General features: G+C 48.0%; 8 protein-coding genes across 8 annotated transcripts; 4 read left to right on the top strand and 4 right to left on the bottom strand.

Annotated features, from left to right (window-relative positions):
• Window positions 1–19: 19 nt before the first annotated feature.
• On the bottom strand, window positions 20–1,356 carry FOIG_07483 (uncharacterized protein; the record flags this gene model as incomplete). Its single annotated transcript, XM_031207058.1, has 2 exons — window positions 20–874; window positions 1,270–1,356. The coding sequence occupies 2 exons, from the start codon at window positions 1,354–1,356 to the stop codon at window positions 20–22; spliced, it is 942 nt and encodes a 313-aa protein (XP_031062591.1).
• Window positions 1,357–1,910: 554 nt separating this feature from the next.
• On the bottom strand, window positions 1,911–3,766 carry FOIG_07482 (uncharacterized protein; the record flags this gene model as incomplete). Its single annotated transcript, XM_031207057.1, has 3 exons — window positions 1,911–2,618; window positions 2,671–3,240; window positions 3,287–3,766. The coding sequence occupies 3 exons, from the start codon at window positions 3,764–3,766 to the stop codon at window positions 1,911–1,913; spliced, it is 1,758 nt and encodes a 585-aa protein (XP_031062590.1).
• Window positions 3,767–4,311: 545 nt separating this feature from the next.
• FOIG_07481 (uncharacterized protein) lies at window positions 4,312–5,153 on the top strand (the record flags this gene model as incomplete). Its single annotated transcript, XM_031207056.1, has 2 exons — window positions 4,312–4,886; window positions 4,955–5,153. 2 exons carry the CDS (start codon window positions 4,312–4,314, stop codon window positions 5,151–5,153), a joined length of 774 nt encoding a protein of 257 aa, XP_031062589.1.
• Window positions 5,154–5,646: 493 nt separating this feature from the next.
• Window positions 5,647–6,411, bottom strand: FOIG_07480 (acetoacetate decarboxylase; the record flags this gene model as incomplete). Its single annotated transcript, XM_031207055.1, has 1 exon — window positions 5,647–6,411. One exon carries the CDS (start codon window positions 6,409–6,411, stop codon window positions 5,647–5,649), a length of 765 nt encoding a protein of 254 aa, XP_031062588.1.
• Window positions 6,412–7,074: 663 nt separating this feature from the next.
• On the top strand, window positions 7,075–8,069 carry FOIG_07479 (uncharacterized protein; the record flags this gene model as incomplete). The annotated part of the gene is made up of 3 exons (XM_031207054.1): window positions 7,075–7,123; window positions 7,179–7,707; window positions 7,757–8,069. The coding sequence occupies 3 exons, from the start codon at window positions 7,075–7,077 to the stop codon at window positions 8,067–8,069; spliced, it is 891 nt and encodes a 296-aa protein (XP_031062587.1).
• Window positions 8,070–8,505: 436 nt separating this feature from the next.
• FOIG_07478 (uncharacterized protein) lies at window positions 8,506–10,595 on the bottom strand (the record flags this gene model as incomplete). The annotated part of the gene is made up of 5 exons (XM_031207053.1): window positions 8,506–8,509; window positions 8,562–9,257; window positions 9,311–10,085; window positions 10,128–10,165; window positions 10,288–10,595. The coding sequence occupies 5 exons, from the start codon at window positions 10,593–10,595 to the stop codon at window positions 8,506–8,508; spliced, it is 1,821 nt and encodes a 606-aa protein (XP_031062586.1).
• A 457-nt stretch (window positions 10,596–11,052) lies between these two features.
• FOIG_07477 (uncharacterized protein) lies at window positions 11,053–12,366 on the top strand (the record flags this gene model as incomplete). The annotated part of the gene is made up of 1 exon (XM_031207052.1): window positions 11,053–12,366. One exon carries the CDS (start codon window positions 11,053–11,055, stop codon window positions 12,364–12,366), a length of 1,314 nt encoding a protein of 437 aa, XP_031062585.1.
• A 642-nt stretch (window positions 12,367–13,008) lies between these two features.
• FOIG_07476 (uncharacterized protein) lies at window positions 13,009–14,106 on the top strand (the record flags this gene model as incomplete). The annotated part of the gene is made up of 2 exons (XM_031207051.1): window positions 13,009–13,300; window positions 13,352–14,106. 2 exons carry the CDS (start codon window positions 13,009–13,011, stop codon window positions 14,104–14,106), a joined length of 1,047 nt encoding a protein of 348 aa, XP_031062584.1.
• Between the last annotated feature and the right edge of the window lie 526 nt (window positions 14,107–14,632).

The following is a 14,632-nucleotide window of genomic DNA, read 5'->3' as shown; positions in this document are numbered from 1 at the left end:
GGATCAGACTGATTAATTGTTAGTCCTGAATGACCTGCAAAGGCCATAGCAACCATTCTTTCCAGTAGCTCCCAAGGACATCTGCTATTACTTCCACTATCGCTTTCCCCCAGCCTTCTAAGAACCAGTAATTCCTCACGCCATGCAGGAGTGCTCCAAACAGGGAAAACAGGATTAAAGCTGGCGGCTGTCTCTGCTGCAGGAGGGAGAAGTATGAGTCGGGTGCAAAATGAATGAATATCAGAGGCGCAGACCACTCTTTGTTATATCCCCAGTTGCTTCTTGTCTCCGAGTCCATTTCGCGGAACTGCGACGAGTAAAGTCGACATTTGCGAAGGATTTGCAGCGCCTCTTCATAGACTTCGGCACGATCGGAGTTGCCCCAAGACTCACGGGCGCGACAGAAATAGGCGTCTTCAGGGCCCTGGCTGTCTTGATCCGGGTCGAGTTCACCCCAATTACCCAGACTCATTATAGCCTTCATTCTCCCAGAACGGAAGTAATTATGGGTAGGTTCAAGCACAGCCCTCAAACCACGGATCATAGGAATCCATTCTGTACCTAAAACCTTCTCCTTCTGTACTGATGTCGACGACCTAGGGTTTCCGTCTACAAGCTGCCGAAGTGGATTGGATGTAGCAAAGATATATAGAACGTTGCATATAGACCATGTAAATAACGCTTCGCTGTTCTCTTCGGTGATGAGAGAAATCTCTTTCTGAAACCCAGTCAAGGCCTCGTTATGATGATGCATGCCAACTAGCCAACTTCGCGTTCGCTCTGTTGGAGATTGGTAGGCAATATGTAGGGCGGCGAGGCCTAGTAAAGCATGCAAGACGAATGGATATCGAAAACCAATCTCAGGAAGGGCTTCCTGCCATATGTACAGTGTTTTGGGACATCTGCAAAGGTCGACACTTGTAGAGACCGTCCAATGGTGAAGAAGATATAATTGGTTCAACTCCAATGCCTGAGTCGTTGTATGACCGAGACTCTGGAGCGGAAGGGTGGCCGAGGCCGACGTTCTTGTTAATAGTGAGGTGTCAGAAGGGAACGGCGATACTCTCGGTGGTGATTCTATAGAAGTGCGTAACGGCGGTACAGACACTGATGTGGAAGATTCTACTACTCCTTTTGGGTATTCACAAACGGTGCTACGGCTCGCGCATGACCGGCATATCGGGTGTTCCTCGCTACACTGAGAAAGCGGGCAAATCCTTGTTTCAGCTTTGGTCGGAATGGGAAGAAGGGATACGTAGACTGACATACCTTTACTCGACGTTTTCTGCAGTTAAGACAGCCATTCTTGGACTTTAGGTGTGGCCTCCGCATCCGAGGTCTTGATGGCCACCCCATGGTTGAAAACCCGATCGATGAAATGCCAAAAGGGCCCCGCTGATTCGTGAAGAAACAGAACAAGAAGCGGGTCTGCTGGAATGCCTGAACGATGTACGATGAAGAACGACAGAATGTGACGAGAACGGATGGAAGGAAGAGAAGACTGAAAAATCATATGATTAGGCCGTCTCTCAACAGTTAGGTGCGCTTAGCGCATCAACTGGTGGGTTAGTGGGTACGGTTCCTGGAAGAATCACCAGTCATGTTTATTTTCTAAACTCTTGACCTGCCTGTTCCTCGTTCAGCCTCGTTTAACTCCGTTTAGCATCGTTTAACTCTGTTTAGTATCGTTTAACTTTCTTATCGTCTATCTGCACTAATCCGCTTAGTGAATGCATGTCCCAGCTCATTGCTTTTTTTTTATATTTGTTTTAAGAGTCTACATAGATAATTAGTTCAAGGGAATATTCGCGATGTATGTCGTGAAGAGGTTAAGAATGCATTTCTAAGTAGGCTTTATAGTACTGTATGCAAGACTTGAAGCTTAAGCTACCAAGAGTCTTGTTTTAGTATCAGAAAGAATTCTCTACCTTTCTCAGTCGTACATAACTTTCACGCGGCTCCACACCAACATGCTCTACGACATCCTGAGTCCTGAGCTCCGGATCAACAGGGAGAAACTCAAAGTTCCACATGAGCAACACCCAGAAGATCCGAAGCTGCAGGTAAGCAAGTCTCCTTCCGTAGCAGCCTCGTGGTCCACTACCAAACGTGAGGAATGGCCCTTTCATGGCGTTATAAGTCTCAACACCTTTGTCATCAACATCTATCCATCGCTCAGGTATGAATTGCTCGACATCCTCTGCGCGCCACTTTCCGTATCGACTCTTTGTCCCCTGCGAGCTTTCACTCCGGATATCCTCAGGGATTTCGATTGCCGGCTTCATCAAACTGGGTCCGTTTAGTGTAAAGAACACGGAGGTGCCCTTTGGAATGGCGTGTCCGAGAATCGTTGTGTCGACCATTGCTTCTCGACTTACTATTGGGAGCACCGCACTGAGACGTAGTGTCTCCTCAATGACAGCATCAAGATATGAAATAGATGCACTGGTTATCTCGTCTATCGTCGGCTGGCGATGCTCCGCAAGAGCGGTCGAGAAGGCATTCTGAAGGAGTGATCGGAGTTTTCTTTGTGCTTGCGGAGCATCCGCAATGTATCTGACACCCCAGGAAAGAGTAGCAGCCGTTGTGTCGTGCCCTGCAATAATGAACCCAAACAGCTGTCCAGCTTTGTTAGTTATCAGTCGACACAAAAAGATGGAGGAAGCATACCTCGTCATATATGCGCCGACGGTGGAACCTCGGTGGTCTCTGGGCCTTATTAGCAGCGGCTGCTTCACGAAGTACCATAAACTCGAGTGCCGAACGTGTTGCCCATGCATTCTCGGAGCCATCTTTGGAGATTGCCTTGACCGCCTTGTCAATCTCGCGTCGCGTCCACTCCTCCCTAACTCTAGCGGCCTTTTTCAGGTACGGAAATTGACTCAGAATCCAATAGTGCCATCGGGGTGTCGGCGACGAGAAACCAACTGCTGAGCTCTCAACAATAGTCAAGGTGGCATCTAATTCTGTTGTCAAGGGATGAACGGGGAAATCCACAATCTTCTTCTCGGGCTGCGCGAATGTGACACCTGCAGTAGATCTGGCCAACATGTCATCCAGTTGCCGTTTAGTGGCACTATTCTCGTCGTCTAGGCCAAAGGAAACAGCTGTAATAACATCAAGAGTAGCTCTCTGAACATCTCTCTTTCCATCAAACGGATGCTCAGCGGCATGCAAGCACTTCTCATGCCACAGTCTAACCAAAGTGTTGACTTTGGAGTATATCTCGGGAGCTGAGACCTAAGCCCGATCAGAATTGTATTTCAATGGCGCCTAGCTACCTTACCTGGTTGAGAAACTTTGGTGACATGAGATCCCTCATCAGCTCTCTGTGATTCTTGAACTTGGGATCCACTGTTTGATAAGAAAGCATCTGGTGGGGGATGATTCCCGCAAATGCCTCCCGGGCTCTATCACTGCGGTCAAAATCCTTCAACCGTTTCGAAAGGACATCGTGCGCCTCTCGAAAGTCCGATACAACCACTCTCGGCTTTCCGAAGGGGCGGATGAAGACTTGACAGACTGGGGAGTTGAACTTCTGGTTCTGCAGCGCAAACCATCGGCGTTGCTCCCCGGTATGCTTCTGATACTCAACCAGGTCCGGAAGGTCTCCCAGTAGGCGCTTTGTGGCACTTTTGTTATATGGTATTCCGGGAATAGGTTTGGGAAGAGCAAGATTGTATAGGCAAAAGAGTAACAGGAAGATAGAAAGGCCACCAGCTGTTAGTTCAAACCAGGACATGGAACCAACATGAAGAGTGTACATATTGCTGCTTGGTAGAGAGGATATGGTTCCAGCTCGTTGGTATATGACGGATCGTTACCTGATTTGGGAGGTAGGCTATAGCATCTCAATATATTTGGCATATCTCTTAGTCGTAAATACTACATAGCGGCCTGATTAACTATAGTCTGGGAAATGGTTGACATTCGTCTCATGGCTTTTTTCCGCGGAACTGGGCGGGTATATGATGCAATGGTCGGCCCACTTTGATCATGCCCAACGCTATGAGCACTAAATATTGTGCCCGAGCTTGGGGTTCCGCGGGGTTAGTGCGCTCTATTCAGCCATTCCGAAACAAAAATTCCGGCTAACTCCTCCAACATACAACCTATTTTTTACGAAGCATAGGCATCATTGTCTATTGTTAGTCAACTAAAACAATAGATACCTGGCGTAAACTGTGCTGCCGAAATCCATCTTTCTCTTATTAACTAAGTAGATCAAGATCAAAAGGTCACACATCTGGCTCATACGTCCTCTAATAACATCATAACACATATCAAACTACCATACAAAGCCAAACAACAATGCAAGACCTCAAAGGCAAAGTTATTGCCGTCACGGGCGCAGCATCCGGGATTGGTCTTGCAACTGCTCAATTACTGTTCTCAGTCGGAGCCAAGTTATCCTTGTCTGATAGATCACTCAATCCACTTGAGCAAGCCACCCAAGCCCTTCTCGCCGCGCACACAACCCGTGATAAACAAGACATCATGATAGCAGAGGTCGATGTTATATCTAGCGCCCAAATTATTTCCTGGATCGAAGACACTGTGAAAAGATTTGGCAGACTCGATGGGGCAGTTAATTCGGCAGGAATAAGCGCTGTCCAGATGGGCAAGGGTAAGATCCGCGACCTGGCCGATGATAGCTGGGCTTTGTGTATGGGCATCAATGCCACAGGTGTCTTCTACTCCATGCGAGCTGAGCTCAATTTCATGATTAGCGGCGGGAGTATTGTCAATCTGGCAAGTCTGGCTGGTCTAGTGGCAGTCCCTGGGGCTGCACAATACTCGGCCTCGAAGCATGCAGTGGTTGGTCTTACAAAGACGGGAGCCAGAGAAGAGGGCCCAACTGGCATCAGAGTGAATGCAGTCGCACCGTAAGTTTCAACAATTCCTACCTTGAGAAACATGAAAGTCTATTGGACTCTGCTAAAATCAAGCTCAGTGGCACGATAGATACTGCAATGACTCAGAGTGTTCCCCCAGAGTTTACAACCTTTCTGAAGGAGAGAGTTTCCAAGCAGCCCATCTCGAGACAGGGACGAGCTGAGGAGGTTGCGGCGTTAATTTGTTTTCTTCTCAGCGAAAGTTCGTCATTTATAACTGGTCAGATTATTCGCATTGATGGAGGATCTTCAGTGTAGTATAAAACTATTTGTTGAATCAAATGACCAAGACCTTGGTGATAATGCCAACCTATAGTTTCTTAGAATATTCTACTTCTTTATATAACGCCATTTGACGTTTATGCGATCATGATCTACTGCTTGCTTCTCAATCACTACTGCGCTTATAAGGTGGGTAGTTGAGGAAGCTGGAAGCCCAAATACAGAAGTCTGAAAAGCAACTTAGCACGTTTAGTCATATTTTAGTATTTTCACTGTGGTCAAACATAGTTCAGGAGAACAGAAGAGAGACGGCATGTAATTATCTGGGTTGATCTTATTATCCTATTTACATAGCACGTCTAAGGAACTTGGATTATTAATATTTCTAGATCATCTGCAACCCAGTTCACATACAGTCATGAAGGCAAAATGTATGCCGGATATGATTCAAGAATGGAGCATTTACAATGCGATATTAATGTGAATATTTATAAACCAATATGCTACTTAAATGCTGTGCCATCGGTCCTCAGACAGGGAAGGTCTTTGAAAGTGGATGCAGGACAGCTCTAGCATCTCTGCACAAAGTTGCGCCAACGTATCTCACGACCTCGAGTCGATGAATCGGATCGAACTCTGAAACATTAAAGAGACCAATAGATCCCTCACCTGCCCAAACCTCAGCATGAGTTATCTCAATACAGGTAGGGATGAATTCCCTGAGAATTGGGGGATCATAACTATTCGCCGCAGGGATCGAACGGAAGTGAAGACTCTCGCGCTTCGTGCCGCTCAGAGCACCCCAGTCTTGAACTTTCTTCTGCGGCTTGAACCCGAACTGGACGAGCTTGCACCCCACGGGACGCTCAACATGGCCCGTAATGATTCCATTAGGCGATGAATTGATCTTGGAAGGACCCCACTCAACGTTACCCATAACCTTTGGAATACCCCAGCGCTCCCGTCCGGCATATATGGCACCTTCATTGTTGAGGATAAGCTCGATCGAGAAGGGTAATATCTTGCCCTCCCACTTGACCTCGACCTGGCAGACAAACTCGTTGTATGCGCCAATGGGACTCATGCCGTAGCTGAAGAGGGTGAGAATAACAAGCGGCTCATCTTCCAGCTCACATTCTTCAGGGATCATATCCTTGACGGCGTCGTATGTTGTGTGATATTTGACGGAAAGAATATGGACATTGGTGAATTCATCCAGGCCAACTGGGTAGGGCGAAGAGCAGAGAGGGATGGGGCCTCGAGCCTCCTTTGTCTTGAAAGTACCGAAGGGCATAGTCGCCAAGTGTGGGCAGACCTTTGTGTATACAAATTAGTTTTAAATGATATTCATGTTATTAGGTCAAGGCGTGATGACAAGGAAGAGTAGATTATATATAATGCGATATAGTAAAGATGTTTTACTTGTATTTACTGGCATATTTGAATCTTGGTCACGGTGATCCCATGGTCTCAGCGAGATTCGGAAGGTCGGAATAAGGGTTGATTAGCCTGTCACCCCGCGTTTTCAGGCCTTGACCATATTGTGATGCGATTGAAAGTTGAGGAGGGAAAACCAACCAAACACCCAAGTCGAGCCGAAATGTTACAGGTTTTCAGACGTTATCCTCGCCACATTATTTCCATGGAATCGGTCAACTCCTCAAGGTCATTTTGTTATGTTAGTGTTTCCGTATAAATGCCCCACGGAACTCGGAGGCAAAGGAGGCCTGCTAAAATTGGTTCCTTTCCGTTTAGGCTAGAGTTCAACAGGGAATAGTCTCGCCTATCATTCTTAACGCTAACGTTTAGTGTCCAGACCTCCAGCGAAGAAACAAATTTGGTGAGTTTGGACTTTCAACTTGGAATCTCAATTCACTGTCAATCGCAGGACTCTACATACAGCACCGCCTACTTCATAACTCACTTGTAGCAAAGCACATTAACTCATCCTGTCACCATGAGCGATCTTCCCCATAACACAGCTTTAGTAACAGGAGGAGGTTCGGGTAAGAAGACTCTCATTACATTCCTCTGCTCTTCGATCTGACTGTTTGAACAAAGGGATCAACCTGGAACTTGCAAGGGCTCTCAGAGCTAAGGGATGCGCAGTCCTTATTGCTGACATCGCACTGAGTCCCACTGCCGTAGCATGGCTAAAGTCTCTTGGAAACCAAGTCAACCCCCAAGTGGTATTTCATAAGACTGACGTAACTTCACTGGAACACTTAGTCGAGGTTTTTGAGGTCTTCAAGAAGAAGCTCGGCGGAGTACCTAATATCGTAGTACCCGGCGCTGGCGTGTACGAAGGGTCCTTTCCTGGGTTCTGGGATGACGAGGACGAAACACTCAACTACAAGCTGTTTGACATTAACATGCTCCACCCCATTAGAATGACACGGATCGCGATCCGGAAGATGCGAGAGGCCAAGAAGCCAGGCACCATCCTTCACCTTTCAAGCATCACAGCCCAAAAGCCCTCCGTTGTTCTTCCACTTTATTCTGTATCGAAAGCTGCTATCAGCCAATTCGTCCGTTGCATGGCACCGCTCGACCAGATGTGTGGCATCCGAGTAGTCGGCATTGCGCCGGGGTAAGTTAAAGTTCCCTACTGATTTGTCAATCTTACTCACAATATCTAGGTTAGTTGACACACCGCTGCTTCGTAATAACTCAGGAGCACAGAATCACGTTGATCTGTCTAAAGACTTCTTGTTGCCCACTGAAGAAGTTGTGAAGGCGATGGTGGCATTGCTGACTGAGATCAAGTACACTGGGGGGACGGTTCTGGAGGTTGGTGATATTGGTAGTTGGAGGGAGGTACACATATTGGGAGATGCTGGTCCCCAGGGCCGATCAACTCGCGCAAGAGCCAAGACAACCGATGCCACAGCCAAGCTTGCAAAGATGTTGCTGGGAGGAGAAAAGAATGTTTCTGAGTTTTCCAAGCTATAACTACCCTGAAATGATATTGTCTCTCACTGCCTCTCACCTTTGTGCTGAACCAGCTTGTATTGCCACTATTACCGTAATAAATGCATTACTGAAATGAGTAATGGGACGTGAAGCCAGAAGAACTACGGATGTAACGAATACTTAATTCTAATGGAGCGTCACAAGTATTATTGATATCATGCCTCACGCTCTACTATGCTTCAGCCAGCAACACTACGCTATTATTCTACATTATCAACATTCGTAATACACCACGTAGCACCAATGGGAATAGTAAACAGAGATGCAGTTTATATATATATTCAGCCAGGCGATGCAGTCTATCTAGTCTGTCTACAGCCTTGCGGTCCCGTTCACGACATCTCGAACCTCTTCCTCTATGTTACGTCTTTCGATCTGCTTAGAATTTTTGTCAAAGTTGATAAACCAGCTAAGTTCAACTGTTAGTTAACACTGCTTGGAGGAAGGTAGAAATGAGAGGAGAAGACTTACGTTGTATCTGGATAGTCAGCCGGGTTCTTTTCCCTATACGTGAATCCATTCGCCAGCCAAGCAAAAGTCAAGTCCTCACTCTCGCAAAGACTCTTCCACTCAAAGTCCTCCCACCTTGGAGTACGCAGAAGCTCAAAATAATTAATCCGGCTACCAGGATGTAAACTGTTAAGCTGTCCGCCAGCAGTCCCGTTCTTAAACGTACTGCTGCAGTTACTCGCCCAAACCGTCTTGTTAAGCCATGCGAGGGCATGTTTCTGGTAAGCAGCGGGTATGTGATCCTTGGGAACGCAATAGCTGTAGTTTTGAGTTTGAAGCTTGTTCACAAAGTCGGTGATGTACTTGGTCACCATTTCAATCGAGGTTACGAGACTCCCATGGCCGAGCGGAGAGAATGGACCCAGAAAGCTGAAGTAGTTGGGCATGTCTTCCGCTGTGACTGAGAGGTAGGACCGAGGGTTCTCGGTCCAGAGGTGTTGGAGATTGGTTCCGTTGAGACCGTTGATTGGGAAGCGAGGGGCGCAGGACAAGTCGAAGCCGGTGGCGCAGATGATTGTGTCGACGTCAGTTGTTTCGTGGCCAGACGAGGTACGGATGCCCTTCTTAGTGAAGGCCTCGACTGTGCCCCAGATTACCTGTACCTTGGGAGACGTCAGAGCCTCAAGATACCCATTGCCGGGTGTTGGACGACGACACCTATACATTGCGGTCAGTGACGCATTCCATGTAGTGATTTCCTCTTGACTTACCCAACAGCAAAGTCCGGGAGCAGCGCTTGAAGCAAGTCCTGTCTCTCTCCAAGCTTGTTGGCCATCTCACGAATTCCATACTCGCGAGCAACCTTTTGCTCCGGAGAGTGGTCTACGTATAGACCAAAACGACTGTTGAGTTCCTGCTCGATTTGGCGCCTGTACTGTAGATATGCATCTGGGTCTTTCGCCCAAGCAGCCTTTTGCTCTTCGGAATAATCATAATTCGATCCACCGGGACCTGCAAACTTGGAAGCGAAGTTGGTAGTGACCCATGTCGGACTTCTAATGTGGACATATATCCTCTCTGCGTCATTGAGGATGGCAGGGAGGATCTGTACACCACTGCTTCCATTACCGATCAGTGCCACTGTTTTCCCCTTGATGTCTTTATCAGCATCCTGTGGCCAGGCTGCTGAATGAAGCATCCTTCCTTCGAACTGTTCTCGGTCTTTCACGTTGGGCCATTTCCAGTGGTTGAAGAAACCGGTGCAGTTGATGAGGATATCACATTCTTCCACAAATGTAGTCGACGTCTCACCATCTGTAACGCCTGGGCTTGAAATGATGAGATCCCTGCCGTCAGTTTTGGTGACAGTGACTTGCCATACCTCGCGCTCTGGGATCCAAGAAGCATTGGTGATCTTGTGAGATGTCTTCACGTATCGCCGCAAGTCATGCTGTTCAGCAACTGATCTCATATATGATAGGATGTCTTCTTGCTTAGCGTAATACGATTTCCAGAATGGGTTCGGTGCCCAGGAGAACTGGTAGACTGGTCAGATTTTGGCACTCAGCCAGGTGCCTTGTGGTTCACTTGCTTGGTAATTGGGTGCCGGTATATCACAGGCGCATCTAGTATACCATTAGCTTGAATATCGGATTAAAAAAGAATTTAAACCGAGGTATATGATGAAATGAATAACTAGGGAGAGATTTCAAGAATTGCCGGTGCACAAATTTAACATAATACTGACCCTGGGTAGCGATTCTCATACCACGTGCCTCCAACATCACTGTTCTTTTCATAGACCGTAATGCTAGCATTGTGGAGATTGCCAGTGCTAACAGCCCTGGCCATCGAAAGACCTGCAAAACCCGCACCAATCGCAATAATACTCACTGGTCGAGGTGTAAACGTGGGCACTCGAGATAGAGCGTAGGCCAGATCGTCAACATCCTTATAAACTTCGGTGGCTTCCCCTGGCTTGGCTAGTCCAGGTGTGAGACTCTGTAAGTGTTTGATGGCACGGTCTCGCGCGCTCATTGGTTGATATGTTGACATCTTGAACTAGCTGCTCTGCCTGGGGGATGGGTAGACGAGAAGAGAAGGGTATGGTATTATGATTCCCTGTTCGCCTATAATTATGAAATCATGCAGTGTTCTTAAATTAATTAATGTCAGTAGACGAATGAACAGGCTCGGGCTGTTAGTCATTGAGTCTTAGGCTCGCTGCTTGTCGCGACTCCCAAGGTTTCGGAAATGGTCAAGTTCCGAAAACCCCAAGCATAATTACTACTTCCGTGGAATTGGTCAACACTTGTCAAACCACTTTTAGTCTAGGCGCGACAAATACACGTTACCGAACAGTCAATTTCGTGAGAGTAAGCCCAAGAACTGGGCCTACCTAATTTAACCTTTACGGATTGATATAATAATTCTCTACAAATCGGTCATCCATCACATGCTGGTCACGGCTCATCATAATCTCTCCAAACCTTTTGCTTAAACAATACACACCATGGTTCGCCACTCGCAACTCAACGCCGCAGTTCCAGGTATCCCCTTCTTTACACCAGCACAGGATCCGAGTACAGGAACTGCAAAAAAACTTGAACCAAACACTCCGACAATCTTTCGTCCCCTCAAGATCCGCGGCGTCACGCTACGAAATCGGATTTGCGTGTCCCCTATGTGTCACTACTCGTGTGCTGCAAGTGGACCGCAGACGGGTGTTCTGACTCCTCTGTACCATACTACCATCGGCCACTATGCCTTCCGAGGGGCGGCGCTGGTCATGCTGGAAGCAACTGGTGTTACGCCCAATGGTCGTATCAGCGTCAATTGCCCTGGAATCTGGAACGATGCGCAGAGAGATGCCCTCAAGAACCTGGCAGACTTTGTGCACTCCCAGGGAGGTCTTATAGGGTTGCAACTTGGCCACGCCGGAAGGAAGGCTAGCACTCTGGCGCCGTGGGTTGCCACTCGTATGGGACAGGGAAGTGCTAGAGCTGATGAATCTCAAGGCGGGTGGCCTGATGACGTTGTTGGGCCATCCGGAGGCTCGGACTTTGTCTGGGATGGAAAGTCTAGTCAAGATTCAAAGGGAGGGTTCTGGGAGCCCAGAGAGATGAGCATCGATGACATCTCCGATTTGGTCAAAAGCTTTGCGAAAGCAGCAGAACGAGCTGTCTGGGCCGGTGTAGATGTACTGGAGATTCATGTTGCACACGGTTATCTCCTTCACCAATTCGTCAGTCCCATCACGAATCAGAGGAAAGACAAGTATGGCGGTAGTTTCGAGAACCGCATACGGCTGATTCTTGAGATCATCCAAACTGTTCGAGGTGTTATCCCTGTATCCATGCCTCTGTTCGTGCGAGTCAGTGCGACCGACTGGATGGAAAACTCTACCCTGGGCAAGACCCTAGGAAGTTGGGATGTTCCCAGCACGATCCGCCTCGCAAAGCTTCTCCCCGACCTGGGCGTTGATGTCCTCGATGTCAGCTCCGCAGGCAACCATCCACAAGCCGCTCACAGCGTGTTTGACGCCGGAAAAGAGCAAGCTACCATTGCCGCGAGGGTGAAGGGGGCACTGGAAAAGGCAGGTAAACGGATGATTATAGGTACTGTCGGTGAGATCACGGATGCTTTCCGGGCTAGAGACTTGGTTCAGGAGGGCACTGCGGGTAGCGTTGACCTGATTTCGGTTGGTCGACAGTTTTTGAAAGAGTCGGGTTGGGTTCTAAAGGCTGCTCAGGAATTGGGTGTGGACGTGGCTTGGCCGCAGTTCATTTCGCGACCTCAGATAACTCAAATATTTACAAAGCTCTGAGCTTTAAAGCAATTAAAATGTGTTATCGGTATGAATGTGTTTTCAATATTCGTTAGCTCTGGCCGTAAAGCTATTGGTATTTTGTAATTGCAGTTAAAATTTGTAGCTGAGAGCCTTAATTACCACTGGGAGGTTAGTATGTTTCCAACATACGTGGCTTATAGTAGATTAAATATATACAGAAAGTGAATATAATAAATAATTTTAAAAATGTATTTACTACTTATATTTTAGTATTTTAATTGCTGTATTTATTCTTAGAGCATTATGCTGAAGTTGTGTTTTATTCACTTACCCGGGAGGTCAGGTCAGTCTCAAAACTTCAGCCAATCAGATAGTCAGCTAATATTAGGATTCTGCATAGACCAGAAGACTGGAGACACGGAGTACACGGAGCTGCCCGCGGAATTTGCCATCCCTCGGAATCATCGATTCCGTTGCAACCTTTTGATCACAACTGCGTCTCGGAGGTAGGCCAGAGGCTGGACAGGAACAGTGGGAGGAAATAGACAACAGATCGGTCAATTTTAGCCAAAAGACTTCCGCTGACATCTCTGCCTGGAAATTATATACCTGAACCCGCATCTTGACTAAAAGAAAGAAAGAAAAACTTGGCCTTTCGCAGGTCAAGCTTTACACCAAATGTCGGTCAACGTACGCCCGAAGTCCGTGTCCGACAAAGTCCGTGCGGCTCGCCTCGAACTTGTCGATCTCCTCGAGAAACAATTGGCAAATGCCAAGCAATGGCATGACTTTGAGAACCCCCAGGACTACCGAAAAGCACGAGCAGAAGGCACTCACGGGTTCACTCGTCTACAACTGAATAACCAAGCGCGTTTGGTTTACGCTACCGGACGTGACGGACAGAGGATTGAACTCCGGGTGATTGAACCGCCTGGACCGTCTAAAGGTGTTTTCCTCCACTTCCATGCAGGTATGACCACGCACTAGTGTAACCATGTTGAAACTTGGTAACCGTCTTTAGGTGGCTTCGTCATTGGGAGCAATGCGTCTTACGATGGGTACTTGACGCGACTCTCCGAAGCATCCGGCCTGACCGTGGCGTCTGTGGAGTACCGACTCGCGCCGGAGCAGCCATTCCCAGCAGGCCGTGATGACTGCGTAGACGCGGCCCTCTTTGCTCTTTCTGCCCAAGGCGTCAGTGATCTTGGAGCTCCCTTGCGAGTGCTCGGTGGAGAGTCGGCTGGTGCTTGGTTTGCTGTGGCAGTTGTCCTAGAATTGCGGGACAAGCATGGCATCGATGTCAAGTCACAAATAGCTGCAATCTGTGCAGGCTATGGCATATACGACTTGACCTACACGCCTTCCTTGCTTTCGCACAAGAGGAACATAGTCATCAGCCGCGAGAGCATGATGAAGTTTTCTGAGGCGGCTTTCGGTCATATGCCGTTCAGCGAGAGGAAAAGACCTGACGTATCCCCGTTGTATGCTGACTTGGGCAACCTGCCCCCGGCGCATTTTCTCGTGGGGAATATCGAACCACTACTCGATGATAGCATTTTCATGGCTGCCAGGTGGATCAACGCTGGGAGTGAAGCTGAGCTGCATGTTGTTGAGGGTGCTTGCCATGCCTTTACGCTGTTTCCACTAGGTGAGGTCACCGAGGCGGGTGCTCAGGCAGTTGTGGAGTTTTTACGAGTGCAGTTACAAAGGTTTACGTCGATATCCGTGGCCCAGAGTACTCAGTCACAACCTTTCATCTCGAAGCATTCTGTGTAAATAGCTACTGCAGAAATATGCAGTTCCATACAAAGACTATCTAGCCTCTATCTCAGTCAACATCTCAGCTAATACTGAGCTGACCTCAACCCTAGATCCCGCCATCGTGTTTGAAATCATCGCGTCAAAGCTCTTTGAAAAATCAAATGTTTCTGTACTTGAGGGATACTCGACTCGATCAACCGGCGTTCCAAAGTTCATGTTGGACTCTGGGAAACCCGCGAGTGGGAATATGAGGTCATAGTCTGGATGCAACTCTTGAAAGTCGTAGTTGAGCACACACTGCAAGGCTTTGAAGGCTCTAGCTGCCGACATGATTGTGGCAGACAGAGATTCTAGCATGCTCCCGGCTCGATGGAGCGCTAGCGGGAGTGCCTCGGCGTCAAGCATAGACACACCTTCACGGTGTCCGAGGGTTAGGTAGTATATGGACTCGACCAGAGAAGACGTTAGTATATAGCCAGCATTCGGGTTTGCGCCCCAGCTGTCCAGGTAATGGCCAATTGCATCCAAGGACTCGATGGAA

Source organism: Fusarium odoratissimum, assembly GCF_000260195.1.
Source record: "Fusarium odoratissimum NRRL 54006 unplaced genomic scaffold supercont1.11, whole genome shotgun sequence".
Taxonomy (NCBI): Eukaryota; Fungi; Ascomycota; class Sordariomycetes; order Hypocreales; family Nectriaceae; genus Fusarium; species Fusarium odoratissimum.
This window is presented reverse-complemented; position numbering and strand designations above follow the sequence as displayed.